The following is a 17,158-nucleotide window of genomic DNA, read 5'->3' as shown; positions in this document are numbered from 1 at the left end:
GACGCGTCTACATCGGCCAAACGGGGAGACGTGTGAACAAGCGCCTTACAGAGCATGCGTATAACCTAAAGGCGACAACCCATTCCCATCTAGCAACGCACTGTCGGAACTGTACGCTTTCCGTACACAATTTGACAAAGTGCAGATGCGGTATTGCCGTCGAGAACAGATAGTGAGATAAATTGTGGAAGCTTTCTGTATAAGAAAACATTAGTGTAAATCTGTATAAGAAAAAATCAGTTTAAATGTGTGAGTCATCGGTCGATCAACCTTTTGGATAGTTAATTAGCTCTTTTAGGTCCATATGACAACAAAAGAGCGCGCTTATTTTTGCTCTCTGGCCTATCGCAGTACACGCTTTGTTATCCCAAACTTTTTTTTTCACTCTTGCCTCCTGTTATAGTGAGTTGTGCGGTTAGCATGTGACATATAAACGTTTACCTAATAAAATCTGTCAGTTGAAAGTCGGTGCTTTGTCCGTCGTATTGTGTCTTCCTTGTTTTCCGTGTCAGCTCTAGCGCAACCCTACAAACGTGAGCCAGTATCAACTCGCCCATTTTCCTATTCTCCTAAACATTACAACCTGCGCACGCTTACATTAAAGTTTTGCTTGAAACGCAGCAGTATACTGGCGTATGGTGGTTTTGCTTACGCTGGCGATAATAGAGCGCACTTTGCTCGGCGTGCTCAACTGCGTTACTTTACTGCTAGCTGTGCTGTATCATGTTTGTGAGGATTACTGTGAGCGCGAGTAAGCCGGGCCGAATTGAGCCCCTATTTCGCCGGCTTCAGGGCAGAGTGAAAAGGCTTTTGGGGGAACTTTTCACAGTCCTTGAGAGATGCATACGAATGAAGATAGTCTGAGCACAGGCTCCCTTTTTGCGGTAATCACTGTGTAAACGCGAATGACGACATCGTTGTGAGAAACAGGTTAAACGCACATCTCTCTCTCTCTCTCTCTGCCTCTCTCTCTCTCTCTCTCTCTCTCTCTCTGTGTGTGTGTGTGTGTGTGGTGTGTGTGTGTGTGTGTGCGTGTGCGTGTGCGGTGTGTGTGCGTGTGCGTGTGTGCGCGCGCGCGCAAAAATAAAAGGAATGTAGTAGCTCGTTGTACAGACGTTCAAAAACACAAGTGCGTAATGCATATGTATGTTTACTCCCTGCGCCGCGAGTCGACACTCCCACACAGCGATGGCGGCGCATAATCGGCATAGCACCGTTTGTTTTCCTATATAAAGCTATAGATATTCTGAAAAAAACATAATATAAAAGAAACAAAGTCAACAACGTGGGACCCAGCCGCATCGTGTTTGAGCTGTTCCTGTACACAACGATTGTTCTGGGAACTACGGCCAAAGCTGGACATGTACGTGGTTTTTTGGACGACGGAGGCACCACTTGTGAGTAAAATGACGGTAAACACAAGTACATCAACGCTTTATTCTCGTACATTTGTCGATAAAAAAAAGAGCACACAACAAATCGCACTCGAGGTTCCTGAACCACTTCCTGTGCATTGCATAAAGATAAAAAAAAAGTAGCATACTGCATAATTTCGAAATAGATGTTGCGTGTGCTGAGCGATTGTAGCTAATTATGGACGGCGTATGTTGTATGCGATACAGACCGGTTTAGCCTTGCGTGACTTCCGGCATTTGTAATGCCTGTTCTTAGGCCTACGTCATGGTTGGTACGCGAATGCATGCAGATTTTTCGATGTCAAAGGGGAGGCTAGATTGTTGTTGCCACCTAAATGCTGTATCTAGTTTGCCAGCCGCCAATTCCGCGAACATTTAGTTCCTTTGCGCCTTGTCATCGTTTATTGGTTGCACAGGTATCAAGGTTTACTGTCTTATACACAGCGTAGGCCGTGCTGACCTAAAGTGTCTTCCGTCATGTTGCAAAGCAGACAGAGTTGACACGAGTTGTCTGGTATGGTTTAGTATGGTCTCGGTGATGTAGAAGCTATATCACTTCCGTTCAAACTGTGGCGCTGGGTAGCCCTCTGTCGAAGCGAGACCTTCGTGATGCAAGATCAGATGAACCTCCGATAGAAGACATCACTGTCCTTGATATTTCCTGCGTGGTACTTTTTTATATACATATTTTTAGGGCATGCTCTCATAAGTGGCACTGACTACTCCTTTGCACGTGAAATTATTAATAAATAAATGCAAGTACAATGTAAGCCACACAATGCATGAACTTTGGCTTGATATTGCGAGGGCTCGATTTGGCTCTGTTTGAAAAACAGTACCACCCAAAGGCACGAATAATCGTCAATACTCGAGGAAATCGCATTATGGGCGACATATCGCAGAACTTTCAGCAAATTTGCTTAAATATTGCCACTGCAACGATAAGTTCTTATGCCGCTCAAATGTTCATGTTCCCCAGCAACTTCGTGTTCGTCTGGAATGGGGACATAGTACAAATTAGCATTGTTTCATGTAAAATGCATGTGCGATTTTCGCCATCACCTTCATTATCCACTCGACCGGACGAAAGGTGACCGAAAACCTACCAATTCTTTATTTGGCGCACCTTTATTTGTCAGCACTCGGGGCATTACGTGCTGTACGGAATTTATTTCGTACAGCACCTCTAAGTTGCTTAGATGCATCCGTTCGAACGTTAACTTTTTTGTTGACCTTAAGTGATGACATTACGTCTTCCACTATTTATGTCGTTCATTTTTTCCATGACCATCAGCATTCTTTCTCAATTAATTTTCATCGCTCATAGCATGTTATCCCATATAGAAGTGAAATGGAGTACCAGGAAGCACATCTTTTTATTGTTTCCACCCGATCCCTCAGCTAAATCTAAACCAAAGGTGTATGCGATATGAAGATAGGGAAATGGTCGCTTATTTTACATGTGTTTTTGCATCTGTTGTCCGTACAGAGACAGTAACAAGATCGCCAGAGCAGAGCACCATGTTTTTGCTACTGGCATACCGATATCCGCGCAAGAACATCTCGAAACCATCATTCAATACCGACAGGTTGCATCTTTCAGCGGAGTATTCAGCTATACTTCGGCGGACATCACAGCGAAGCCTCCTCAGTGTGTGTGAGCGTTAAAGTCCCCACATATACCATAATATTTGAGTTTGTGAAGCTAAAGTTATTTACCGAAATGTCTGCGGGAATATATCTAGATGTTTGCAGACGAAGGCTTATGAATGCTACACAGACTTTACACAGGCTACACAAACCAATGAAACATCTCGACATTTCGTAACGGTTATTCATAATCGGTGCCCGGGAACACTGGCACGGATTGCTGAAGTATTAAGGCGTCCATAGACAACAATGTCGTTACCTCTGGGAGATGGTTCGCCGGAGGGTGCACAGCGGCAATCGCTCGAACAGCAGCAAACAGCATGGGTAGAATTATCTGTGCGACAGTTAGGAGCCCGTTGCTGTGCCGGTCTGCTGTTACAACTATCGTTTGTGTTGGTATACGCCGAGATTGGTGAGAATGCCGTTGATTAGATCGCTGATTTTGTTTAGACATCTGACCGTCTGTAGCACTAGACACAGAAGAGCGACCTTGACACTTTACTCTGGGAATAATGTCGAGCTTGTCGATTTCACGCTGACGCATACGTTCACTCTTTCGCTTCTTGCCACGGACGGGCGATTATTCGCAGGACTTTACTGCGAAAGCGTTTATTAGCTTTATTGTAAAGATTTAGTCGAAAGCGTTTCGCTATATCCTGGCAGCCTTCCAAGAAATAATTCATGTATACGGAGCATGGATGCAGCCTCGTTCTGTGAGAAGCCTGAGTAGAAAGTTCTATAGTTACAAGCACAATTTAAATATTTCGGTTGTCCCGCAAATTTGGAGGTATTCAGCATGGTCGCGGTTTTTCTGGCGGCAGATAGAGGTGATTCCGAAATGTTTCGAAATGTGAGAAATGGTTTCTCAGCAGAATTCTGCAGTGGCACATGACTCATTCCGCTTCGTGTGTACGAAGCCGGTACTTAGGACTTCACCCTCAGCCCCGCAACTTCATGCAGTAAACGCAGATACTTTTCGGATGACTTAAGCATTGAAAGAGTGGCGTCTCTGTTTACTCTCAAGGTATGGACGCCTTCTCTTGCAGCTGAGACAACTTCTGAGCCGGCATGATTTTGGTATATAGACTTGTCAATGATTGTGACTTTCTTCTTATGTACGAAACACCACCGGGATTTCTTCAATCGTCTCCTTGTACTTCACGAAAGTAAAAGAGGCTTCACTATTCTCACGGGCGCCGTACCCGCTTAGGTAAAAGTTTGAAGCGCTGTAACTTTCCCGAGTGTTTCTGCCATCATAACTAAGTTTCTTTCTCGCAATGCCTCTGGTTTCTGCCATGATCACAGGAGGTAGGCCGGCAGCGCCAGGAGGGTCAACCACTAGACTCGCCGGCTTGTTAGCATTGTCACAAGATGTGGGCAATCCATCTTGTGACATTTATATGCTGCGAGTTCTCAATAGGCAAGACCAAGCATGCCTTCACCGCATTAAACTCAACGTGACGTACACCAACTACGTCAAGTGCAATATTCAACTGACGGACTCGCCAGTATGCTCTGACTGTAACGCAACGCCCCTGAAGACCTGCAACATGTTCTGTGCGACTGCTTCCACTACTTGACAGAGAGACAGTCTTTGGAGGCGACACTACACCTGCAACGGGACTTGAGCTTGAAACTGCGGCACATACTCGACCCGTGGCAAAGCACCACCTGCGCGTTACGCGTGACGAAAGTGCTGCTGATGTTCTTGCGGGCCACAAGCAATAAAGAAACTTTGTGAACATCTCTATATAGCGTATATGTGTCTGTCTGTGACTGTATGTGCTGTTTATGTGTTTACCACTGTGTATATCATAATCATCACCCAGCACCTGGAGTAGCGTGCCAGGCGATCAGCCAGGCTAACATCTAAAGCATGTCATTAAAGTTGTATCTCGCTCACTTTATACAGGATGATCATTTTCAAGTTTTACATACTTTTTAAAACTCGCCTGTGGCAGTATAGCTTAATTTTAGTCCTTGAGCTGGATTATTTAGAGGCAGACAATACTTGCACGAGAAATCGAAACACATAACTAATTAATTGACTAAAATTAGCTTCCTAATTACTTTACGACACATATTGCAATTTACGAATTGTAGCAGGTGAGCTTGGAAGGCATATCCACTTAGAACGAATTTTGAGGATGGCATGGATTTGGAGTTACGCGCCACCAAACTAGCGGTAAAAATGCGTTGTTGTTCCACTGCATGTTTTAAGAAAACGCTTTTTCGTGCATTGAAGCACAGAAGTAAATGGAACTCCCATGTATTGCATAGGACGCTTTGGCAATGAATATTTCGATACTGGTGTTATACTGAAAGTTGATGTTAAGTGGATAAGCCTTGGAAACTCACCGGCTACAATTCGTAAATTGCTATATGTGCCGTAAAGTAATTAATTAAGTTAATTCGGGAACTTCGTAATTGAATATACGCGTATGTTTCGATTTCTCGTGCAAGTAATGTCCGCCTTTTCAGAATAATGCAGCTCAAGGACTAGAATTATGCTCTCTGCCATAGGCGTTTACTGAAAATTCTGTAAAACTTAAAAATAATCAACCAGTGTAGTGGGCATTGAAAGAATCGAGTGCGTTCATATACCTCAGATCACGCTGGCGATCGCAGGTCCCGTGCCGCCATTATCGGCTACCTATCGCCGTATCGGTTGCAGCGGTGGAAAAGCAAGGCTTCGTAGCTGGTTTTGATAAAGTCGGCTTTCTCACTAACATCAACTTTCCAGTCTGTATAAGTACTAATGGACGGAGATTAATTGAAATTAATGAAGGAATTCAATTCCAAACGAGGTTAAAACTAATAATCTTTTACCGACGACAAAAGACTAATCAAATATGTAAGTACATGCTGTTATGCACCAAGAAGTTCCTGTGTATTTTGTAATTTTCTTGGGTTATGTAAAACCGTGTACGCCGTATGCTCATAATGCTGGGAAAGAAAGTGCATTTTATCCATGGACCCGACACTACCCGCGCTGGCTTCAGGATCGAACAATGTTTTTTGTGTTTGTATCGCATATTTTAGGCAAAAAAAAACGAAAAGGTGCTCTATAGCAGGGCTGGCCGGACAGACACATTCAGAAAGGTAAAAATGACTTCATATTTTCAAGATCCTCAGACAACACTACAGTTTTGGTCATAACGCAGTTGTATGCATTTTAATTTCTTCTCATTCGTGCTAAATAACACTGCTCTAGTGTCCAGTGATTACAGATGCGTAAGTTTATGAAAACTGCTGTGTTCGGCAGCATCTAGCACAATGAGGCGCATATTTAGGTCGTAATGGACAGCGATCCCGGATCGAGCAGCCGCCCGCGAGTCGCAAAATAGCAATCCAAGAAGAGCCGCATGTGGCCTGCGATGTGCAATTTGGCCACCTGTGCTCTATAATTTCATCGCAATCACAAATGTTGCAAGCGGCACCGACAGCCAATGCGACGCCCATCCATAAGCAATAGATTAAAAACCTGCAGAAGGTGGGAGGCTCAGTAAAAGATTACTTTTAACGCACTGTAATCGTTTATTATTAATAAGCGTCCAAGTAGCATCGGCCAAGTCTTGTCACAATCTGTGACATCACAAATAGGTTGTCACCTATTTTTCGCTTTTCCGCGTTTTCCGGCGTGCCGAGTCAGTGGTCTCTGCAAATGTCGCGTGTTCGGTGGTTGACAAATAGGATCATTATTGCTATATAGGTCAGTATTTTGTATTAATAAGATAACACAGGATGCGTACTTTCGGGCGTCAATTTATTAGTGCCTGTCTGGACTTTCGTCTTCTGTGTGGAGGTAGTAGTCGTTTAGGAAGCTATTGCTGAAAGCTCTGCGAGTTGGTTACTGAAATTGCGGTATATAATAACAGTGCTGTTATATATCGGGCGAGGAAGTCTCCTCGTGATCCTTGCCTCTTCCATTTAGCACTGTTATGATCCACCACGTCTTGGCAGACAGCATCAACCTACGCACCCACTAGAAAAATGCTATCTCACAGAATATGTCAAGTATTGAAAAAATTTACGATCTTTCGCAAAGAAGCGAAATTCGCACAATGACGTGAGCGTTAAAACCGTGCTGATGGTCTATTGTGGTAGCACGTGGTAGCGACTGACGACTAGACATGGGCATCGTCACGAGGGCGTGCTCACCCTCACGTGGTGAGGTGAGGATCGGCTTCAAAAAATGGTGCGGGAGGGTGACGGTGACGATGTGAGGCTAAATGAGGAAGACGCGATTCCACATTGCTGAAGTGCTAGAGAAGTCACTTAGATCGTCTGCGTGATGGCTTTGAGGTCTGAAGTTTTGAAGCGCACTGGCAGGAAGCCATCTCGAGCTCAGATGTACGTACCTTCTCGAGCTGAGATCTAAGCCCACATGTAACTGACTCCAGTCATAAATGGCTGTTGATATAGCTGTAGCTAAACTTAGCGACTGGGAGCCGTATCAGCTACGAAAGTGGGAACAGTGGTGGCGACTTTTATTTGGCGTCACTCCGACGTTTCTTTTTTTTTTTTCCGCTGTATGATTACCACACTTCAGCACACTACTTTTACCAACTTCATCGACGTAAGGCATCGCTTCTCTACCGGCGGTAGGTGGGAGTGGCTTTCACGAAGCCTTACACTACACTGATTGGAATGACCGACAGTGCTGCGTGCGACGTCTGCTGCATTGAAGGGAACATCGCTCATTTATTCTGTACCACTGTCCTCGCTTTAAGTCACAAACACTTTCCAACGCATTGGGACGACTGGACAATCGGCCATTGTCCGTGCAGGCTCTACTCGAACACCGTCCCCATCGCTCGTCGGCCGACAAGGCTGTGCAGACACTTACCTGTTTCTTGAGGGCGACTGGCCTGTGGTATCGCCTTTGACATAGTGGTGCCTCCGACCGCTTGCGCAAATTCACCGCGTCCTTCCTGCTCCTCTCTCTCTTATCTTTCTATTCCCCTTTTCTTCTCCCCCAGCGTACGGTAGCCAACCAGATGCTTTCTTGGTTAACATCCCTACCTTCCCCCTTTCTTTTCTCCTACGCCTCCTTTATCCGAAAAAAAAATACCGTTCTAAAGGTCACCTTTTCTTTCTCTGATAAGAGAGGGACAAGAAAGTTAGGTTCGAGGCCTTTCAGGCATTGATAGCGTTTGTTGACCTAGTGAAGGCAACATCAAAAAGAAGAAACACGTATGACGTTAATATAGCTAAATCTTGACTACAGCGCAGCGAAAACTGATTTGTTTTGTGCTTCGGCTGGCGCATGGCCAACGGCGGTCGAGGGACTTTATTTACGGTAAAATTGTCGACTGCGACTGCTCACTTTTTTTTTTTTTTTCAATGCAATGACAGGTGGGACGGTTTTCCATGCGGAACTCGATCATGTGCACGTAAGCACTCTTGGGACTCTTTTTTTTGTTATTATTGTCGAAACCTTCAAAGCGTGTTGCATATAAATCTTCATACCACGCTCCTCGAATCGAAGGCGCGCAGAAAGGGCGCTGAAGCGATTCAGTTTCGTTAGATCGACGCAACTGGCCTTGCGGTGGTTTCGCAATGTTTACTCCGAATTTCCGCTGCCGAAAGCGGTCTCCATATATGCATACCGTGTCGCCCAAGGTGCGTTGATCGGCCTCCCCCTGTTTTGAATAGACCCGATGCGTCGTCATGCTCAATGATGTTTCCACAGACCATAACTTCCCGTGTCGACGTGGGCTCGCGCTTTACGCCTGCACACATGCCTGGCGTGGCGCCTGCTACGTGCAGCGTGACGGTGGCTGTGCGCATGCGCCGCTGGCATGTGTGCACATGTGCGCGACGCAGCAATAACCCCCCCCCCCCTCCCTCCCTCTTTAACGTGCATGCTTCTCATCTCTGTTGCCCTTGGTGAGCGTACTGTGCACGCACTGGGTCCGGGTGCGAAACCCGACAGCAGCAGCCGGTGCAGCGTTCCTTGCGAATGGTGGCGCACGCGCCGCCGGTGTCAAGAAAAGTGTTCCCGACAGGTAGCTACGCAGCAAGCACGCCTACACCAAACCCTGCCGCGCGTGCGCACGTATGAACGACGCGGCCGCAGCCAAAGACATTTCAACGTCAGCTTCCCGAACCCGCCGCACTCGCAGGCGTGCCGCTCCAGCACGGAAGAGGTAAGGTTCTTCGGGTAGAGAAACGGGAACCGCGTGTTCTTCGTGGCCCCCTTTTTTTTTTTTTTTTTTTTCATGCTATATCGAATGCGGCGTGCCGTTCTTTCCATTGATGATAAATGTGGTCTTGCGCACACTGTCTTTCTAACCATCATCATGTGTGGACGCACGTATTCGAAATGCGTGTTAGGACCAGCGTGGCAAAAACAAGGGACGAGCGCTTCTTTCTTGTCCGTTGTTGACCCTTCGCTGGTCGCAGCATACATTGCAAATCAAAGCCACTTGCCTTTGCTGACACGTATAGTTCGCACGACGTGAGAAAACGCTGTGCGAACCTTCGAAGATATATAAGTGGGCGATTCATTGCGGTGCTTATGTATACCTCTATCCACGGGAACGGGCGCAGCGTCTTTATCTATTTAAAATTTCCATACACTTCCCGTGGACAAGCGGCTCTCCGCTATCAAGAGCCCCGATGCCGGGGCGCAGCTATGGGCTGTCCAGAGGGTCCACGATGCGGCGGTCGGGCATGGCCTGACTGTCCCAACGTGGGAGCGGCCCGCTGCGCGCTGAGTCGCGTACCTCAGGACTTTACCATTAAAGTTTTACATCCATCCATCCATCCATCCATCCATACACTTCCCGTATGTGGCACTGAGTAAAAGAAGCAAAAGCCACGCAATACAAACAATTGAAAAGTGCATTTGGACAAGTGCAGCATACAAACAAAATGAATTATAAGTGGCATTATTCTGCAAACAATGCTTAAATCTGCTCAATTCTAAATTACTGCTTACGTATAACTCCCCGGCTACTAGTTTTCACGTAACATATGCTCGATTCGCGATGTTTTTCGTCTGTAAGATATGTTTGCCGTTAGAAAGCGTCTTCGGGGAGTTATCATGTCTTTCGATATCACAGTGGTTCGACGCAAGTTCTTGCGAAGCACTTCGTCGCGACATAAGGGTTTAGTAACGTTTCTTTTTCTTCTTTTCTTGACATCCTAGCACAATTTTAAAACGTTTTCATCGTCACCTGCTCTCTTGCCTCTCGTCGTGGAAGCCGTGCAGTTGATTGGGGCACACACCATTGTTCTGGGATTTTTCCCCCTTTAAGAATTAAATTTTACATGCATTTCATGACACGCTATATAGCTATGGCCCTTCGTTTTCGGGCAAAAATTCCATTTGGCCGAACTGCTGCGCACCGAGTCTGTTTCAGAATACTTGGGTTTAATCCGATTTCTTTAAAGAAAGTGCTTTAACTTCCAAATCGATGCTTTAGTCACTTATGAACTTCGGCTGCTCTTAAAAAAAAAGAGAGAGATGAGTACGCCTCGATCGCCTTCTGAACGTTTAACTGCAGAAAATTATCGTCCAGCTCCCAACGAAAACCGAGTAAAGGCGATAAAGTCAGCGCTGTTGTCACTCCTGTCGAACGGTGTCATGGCGTCAGTACAGAGGTTAGTTTGAAGGGTTTTTCTTCTTGAGATAAACTGGGCGATTGAGTGGCATGGGGCGACTACCATCAATAGAAAGTTTAATCTAAACTATGAAGAAAAAAATCCGCTTCCATTGCACCCTGTGATAGTGTATGTACAGCGAAGCTATTGCCGACGTTAGACAAGCGCCGCCACCATAAGGACGCACGTCACGCGCGCGCGCACGTGTGCGGAAGCGCAGCATACATACTCATTCCTCTGGACCCTCCCAACGCCAAGCGCAAGTGCGTTATTTAACTAATTTGAATTTCTCAAAATAAACTGCGTCAGACAATTCGTAAAGTACGACTTACACACAAGCTGCAGACATGATTGCTTCGGATTGTGAATATACGAGAATAACGGCATCCTCACGGGACGATAGCGCCTGATTACGTAACCTGATGACGTCATGACGTCAAACGTGTCGTCCCGCGATGGCGTCTTCGTCAAGTGATGTCACCTGATGACATCATCAGGTGACGCACAGTTTGCTGCGCTCTCTGAGAAGCGCAGCACACTGTGCGTTTCCCGCTTCGTTGCACTGTCTCCGGGATCGGCCCACATTTTGTGAGAGCGAGAGCCGCGCAAGCGGACTCGAAAATTCCGATCAACTAGAGGCTAAAAAAAACGCCACATGAAGCTGTTGGACGATTTTGAGTCTTCTGTGACCAGTTATTACGAACGTGAGCGAAAATTTGAGAACTAAATGGAAAAAGAAACATGAGATTTGAGAAATGCTTTTCTGAACCAGACTTTCAAAACGTTTCTTTTATTAAAAATGAAGTATGTCATGTCCCAGCGCTCATTATTGGCAGTGATTGCCTTTAGTACAAATTACCGGTCAAAAACGACATCCTGCAATGGTTTTTCAAAATAACAACCCGATCTCTCCTCCATATCGATGGGGAATCTGGAGCGAGGAATTGCGCCTTATTTTTAACTCCCAAATTTGTCGGGAATATAAAAATCGCAAAACAGAGTGCTCTGATTTCAGTCACGCAGAGCTCCAGCACCACTGTAGTTTTGGGCCTTGAATGCAAGCCTGAGTCACAGGAAGATAATTAAGACATCTGCCCTGTCTTCCCGTAATTTCTATTGAGTTATTGGCCACTGTGCCACAACAGTGCAATTAACGAAAGCTTCTACTAATGCACTCGGTATTTCCGAACTAGGGGCCTATTTTCCCTACTCGAGGTATACTGTTGAAGTCGTTGCTAAACATCGCACGTGCAGTGCTTATAGTGTTGTGATTGTCAAAAGGCAGTGTAGACTCAACGCTTCATGTGTCATGCGTGTGAGTGTCCCCCTTTTGCCAAGAAATGCATCGCCCTGCTGTTAAAATATGAAATAAACCGTGCACTAATACGTGTCCTCAAGTGTTCTAGCCTGTGTAGTGTGTGTAGTGTTTGCGATTTGAGAGACCGACCGAAAGGATGTATGGGAAAGCAGAGAGTTAGCCAGAAGTATTTTTGGTTGGTTTCGTGCCCGATGGAATGGGACGAACAATGTATAAAGCAGGCACACAATCTCCGTTCATCGACGTTGGAATCTGGAAGAGCAGGAACAGTATGTCGCGAAATCTCGACAACCGGCTAAAGGCGATTAAGGGTTTCTTTTTTGTTCCTATGAAAATGGTATATACAGTGCGCGATCTAGTACTGACGCACTACACGTAAATGTCAGCCGAGATTGTGCGCTGTGGTGCGACGTATTGCCTGTGGGAATCCGATGGAGAAAGCACTGAATGACCTGTCCATACACCTGCCAATCTTGTAGGTGAGAGCACATCTCCGAGTCTGTACCGCAGTTGTGTGCAACCAGAAGTGTTCAGGTTTCCAAAGGGCCGTGCAGCCGTTCGCGTGCTCGGCGTCGTCCATCAGTCAAGAGATGCCGCGCGGTGGGAGTGCCTGGCAGCTTTCATAAAAGCTTACGATTGCGCTCACCCGCGACATACAACACGCGGTTGTGAAATCGCACTTCGCGTGTGAGCAGCTCTGCCGCTTCTGTTTATGGGTATATGGCTCATCAAGACACAACTGCGACGACCATCGGGCTCATCTATTCCCTTGCGACAAGTGTTCGCCAAACGCGACCACAGGGGCGTCAACTGAGATTCGGCTAGTGTCTCGAGGAAGCTTGGCAACTTCAACAAATTGACAGTAAATTAGTTAGCTAGCGATACTTAAAGCACAGTGCCGAACTCAGCGTGATATCGCGCCCGAAATGGGAATTCCAGTACTGAAATTCCGCTTTCGTTACGATAAATTCTGCTCCAACAAGCAAGCTTACTCGATCGTTTAGGAACAGTAAATCTACATTGATATGCGCTTTGTTTTTTTTTGTTTTTTTTTACCCCTCTTTAGCCCGAGTTATTCACCCTGTCTACGTGAAATAGCAGCAGCATTTGTCATTGTCGTTTCACAGTTCATGCACTTAAATCGAAACGTTTACAGCGCGCGAAAGGCAGAGGGCGCGAAAAAAAAAAAAATAGAGGAAATGAGCATGTATCTTTGGTGGGCTGTGAGGAAGCACACTTTGAGACGCGCTGTCTTAGGACCATCGGACGTACCTTTTAATCTCACTGTGCTTCCCTCTTTCTCTAGCGGACTAAAGGCCTCGAATGCTGTCGTAGGAGGAGGCGGGGGGTACTAATGAAGGGACAGGAGAGGAAGGCAGCACTTTCACAACGCAGTAGCGCTTGATGGCGAGGTCATCCCGCCAACTTGTGTCCAAATGTGTAGCAAAACTTGCGTCACCAGCGCCAAACCTATGGATCGCTGTGCTGGTTGTTACACCGAGTCGATTTACACTGACTTGCCCTGACAGGGTCCTTCAGACGAGTAACATCTACGCTCACCTACTTTGGTTCTAAATATTCCTACGCTTTCTTTTTTTCTTTAAGGCGCACGTTTTCGCCTGGGCCTTCTTGTGATAATTGCGTAAATTGGTTTAACTCTGCTTGATAACGCGGCTTTAGCAAAAAGTGTTCATGCGCTTCCTGTCTGCAGTTTTCTCGTGTTTCTGCTTGTCGCCTTCTTTTCTTTTTCCCTCCTTTTTGTGGAGCGCCACAAAAATATTTGCTCGAACGGATGTTTTAACGCGACGGCGTTAAGAACCCCGTGTCGCAGAAAATCCGGCGTCGGCGTGGATGTCGACGTCCGTGGCGGAGAAAATCATTGCGAACCACCCCGACCGCGCAGGCCCTCCGCGGGGTGCATCGTGTTAGTGAACAAAAATAGAATTTCTCACAGTTTAATCCGTCAGAAAAATGGTAGAGTACGACTTAACCACAACCTACAGACATGAGGGCGTCGGACTGTTATTTGAATGTACGAGAAAACATAATTCTGTTACGAGGAAACTCAAACACAAACATCGCATTTATAGTATACCAACAGCGGCGCGCTCGGGTAGGCTACTTACGACACTCTTATCCAAATGGCGCTCGCATACTCGGCAGGTAAAATTGGGACTTGGCCTGCCTAATGCGTTTTGGACACGCGCGCGCGTCGGGGCAATAGTAAACAATTAATAAAATAATAAAAAAAGGTCTTAGGACCTTTACATTTTAATATAAGACGACTTATATTGCCTCTGGAAAAACGTCTTTCCAGCAATGCATTTCTGTTTAAAAGTGAAGTCGGCTTTAAGGGGATCGGTGTAAGCTTGGTCTTTGTAAGCTGGCTTTCCCACGTTCTGTGTTGCAGTAAAGCCGACTCAAAGAAAAATGCGATGCGAAAGGGGCCCGATAACGCTATCGCGTTCCACTCTTAAAGGCGAAGCTTAAGCGTCCTCCAATTTTTTTCTCGCGTGCTCGAGCGGAAGCAGGCTTTTACGCAGAACAGGCTGGGACTCTTGTCGGTGGTCCATGGCTGAGACCGCTGACAAGAGTAACGTGACGTTGCTGTTGTCGTCGTCGTCGTTGTTGTTCTGTTACTTTGTCCTGGATTTCACGCGTCTCGTTCGTTTGTATGCCCCAATTTTTAAAAAAAATTATGCAGTCTGAACAAAGTTCTTTCTCTCTCGCGCTCTCGTTCTTCTAATGACATAGCGGCCGCCTGATCTACCCGTATCTCTATTTCGCGCTTCTCTCATTCTTTTTTTTTTGTATTTTGTTTTCATGACTATATCTGGTAATTACCGTCTTAATCAATTTAATAAGTAACTTGACCATACCAGCTACGAGGCATCCGCTCCTTCAAGAAGTGCAGCCTTACGTAAACAGAATTATGCCCTGTCTCGCAAAAATATGAAATCTGACCTGATATGAGAAGAGCTGAGCGGGTACCGAAGGTCGAAGTTTTTTTACTGTTCGGTAACATAAAATATTGATCGAAGCAGAACAGTCTGGCTCGGTGCGTTAGGCTATTTTGGGCTGATGTGATTTCTGGTATTGTGCGATTAACAAAGAGTACTTTTTTTTTCACGTGGTCTGAATTTTGTTGCCTGAAGCTGGCAATGGGCTGCACGCACACTCGCTGAAAACGTATATAGCGGTTCCAAGGTTTCTTTGCCTTATGCCACTTGAGTGTTTCTGCTGTGTAATTCAATTTCTTGTAATCCGAGTTAGCAAAAAAAAGCAAAATGAGAAAACTTAGCTTTAAAGGTCATGCTAGCAAACAAGGAATGGTCGCAACTGTCGAAAAGATTAAAAGAAATTGAGGCGCGTTTTTGCGGTTGCTGATCTTAACGGAGACCGCGAAAAGATAAACTTGAGAAAAGTTATCTGCTCGAACCTGTCTTTTGTTTTATGCGAAAGCATCAAATGGCCCATTGAGCGAAAAATCCAGAGTCCGTCGTCTGTAGCAGCGTAACAGTAGTTAAATTCACATTGGCTGCAACTCCACGTCACGAGCGCGCCTCGACGGAGCTGAGCGGGCGAAAGGTATACACCTGAAATAGTTTGAAGCGCGAAAAACACAGACACAAAAGAGCACATGAGACACAGACGAGCGCTCGTCTGTGTCTCATGTGCTCTTTTGTATCTGTGTTTTTCGCGCTTCAAACTATTTCCGATGTACAACCAACAGGCCCAAATCGCTACAATTCTGAAGGTATACACCTGCTGGCAGTAGCACGCCAGGCGCTGCGTGAGTGGAGAGGGCTTCGCCGCGACGCCACGTCACTCTCACTCTCGATAGCGCCAACCTTTCCCTTTCCCTCAAGAACCACTTATATATATATCCGCGCGTTCCTTGTCCGCGCAAGCTTTCGCCTGCGTTCTAACTGCGCCTCGGTAAGGCCAAATCAAAACGCGCCAAGCGCCTCAACGCGCTCACTTGCCCGCGAGGAGTTCATAACTCAAAGGACCGCTCAGCGGCGTTCAAGAACTAGCAGTGTTGCTAAGAGCCCAGGTGATTTTCAGCAACGTTCTGTAACTATGTGTAGACTGAAAAAAAAATGAAAAAACAAATTGGGCATTAATGCATTCGCATTCACAACTCATAAGAAGCGCTTAGGTGTCCGCAGATTTGGTTTTTTAGTTTTTCTTCTTTTTTTTTATTATTGTGGCAATCACTGGAATAGGCGTAATTCATTTTGTTATTGCCAATTGAGCCGAGTGCGTATAGTAAGGGTCGAGGATCGCCTGAAGGGAGCGCACATGTCGCCGCGAGCTTGCGACGTGTGCCTCGGGATTTCTGAGCCATAGCCAAAATGCAACCCTTTTGACAAAACTCTGCCCTCCTCAACTCTGTTCCGTCTCTTTCCACACCTCGCGCGAGACGCCTGGCGTGCCTTTTCGTGAGGGCAGTTTCGTCGTCACGGCATGCGACTTGAGTGGCGAAGTCATGCAAAAGGGCACGAAATTGAACGTCGCCAGGGGCGCGAAAGCGGGCCGCACCGGAAGAGGTCGTCTGTTCATCGCTAAACCGGATGCAGATCCGAGTGCAGAGTTAGCTGGCGGCAAAGATAAATACGTTAGATATGTTAGATACGTTTGGCACGTTAGATAGGGGTGGGTGGTAATTTTGTTGGCACAGCGACGCCCTTCCGTTGTAACGAGTTGCACGTGCTTCGTTTCTCTCTCTCTCTCTCTCTCTCTCTCTCTCTCTCTTTCGTTTCGTTTGAATGGGAACTATTTTTGTAAGTCTTTAATGCGGAGAACGTCGGTAGGCATAATCTGATCGGGGCAAAATGGAAGTGCAAGAAACCCATCAACGACAGCGACCCCGCACTAACAATTGTATAGGAAGCAGCCGTTACGAACTGACGAGAACATATTTGAAGGAAACACTTTTGGACTTCAGGTGATCTCGTGCCCACCCGCCTCTGGGCACGACATTTCGCCTTTCTTTAATGTTGCATCCAGGATCACATTGAGCATACGTTGGTAACCACGTCCACGTCCAAAAGCCTTAACATCATAGCACCCACGGCATGTGTGCGCGGATGTTTATCTCTACGTATGAGCCGGCTGGCAGCCTTGATTGCTAGCGCATCCTGCTCTGGCGTTGCTGAGG

At 46.3% G+C, this 17,158-nt stretch overlaps 1 protein-coding gene across 10 annotated transcripts in view; it reads left to right on the top strand.

Moving 5' to 3' along the window:
- LOC119435016 (E3 ubiquitin-protein ligase MARCHF8) overlaps positions 1 to 17,158 on the top strand; it is a 212,606-nt gene that overhangs the window by 180,665 nt on the left and 14,783 nt on the right. Inside the window, exon 1 of one of the 10 annotated variants that reach the window (XM_037701994.2) lies at positions 8,917 to 9,217. The exons of the other annotated variants lie outside the window; for them this stretch is intronic. Within the exon in view, the coding sequence (XP_037557922.1) occupies positions 8,933 to 9,217 (285 nt within the window). The 5' untranslated portion in view covers positions 8,917 to 8,932. Of the gene's footprint in view, positions 1 to 8,916; positions 9,218 to 17,158 lie in introns of those variants that run through there. 10 annotated transcript variants of the gene reach the window in all.

The sequence above is a fragment of the Dermacentor silvarum genome, chromosome 1, assembly GCF_013339745.2.
Source record: "Dermacentor silvarum isolate Dsil-2018 chromosome 1, BIME_Dsil_1.4, whole genome shotgun sequence".
NCBI classification, from domain to species: Eukaryota; Metazoa; Arthropoda; class Arachnida; order Ixodida; family Ixodidae; genus Dermacentor; species Dermacentor silvarum.
The sequence above is the reverse complement of the archived record's forward strand: the minus strand, read 5'-3'. Positions and strand labels throughout refer to the sequence as shown.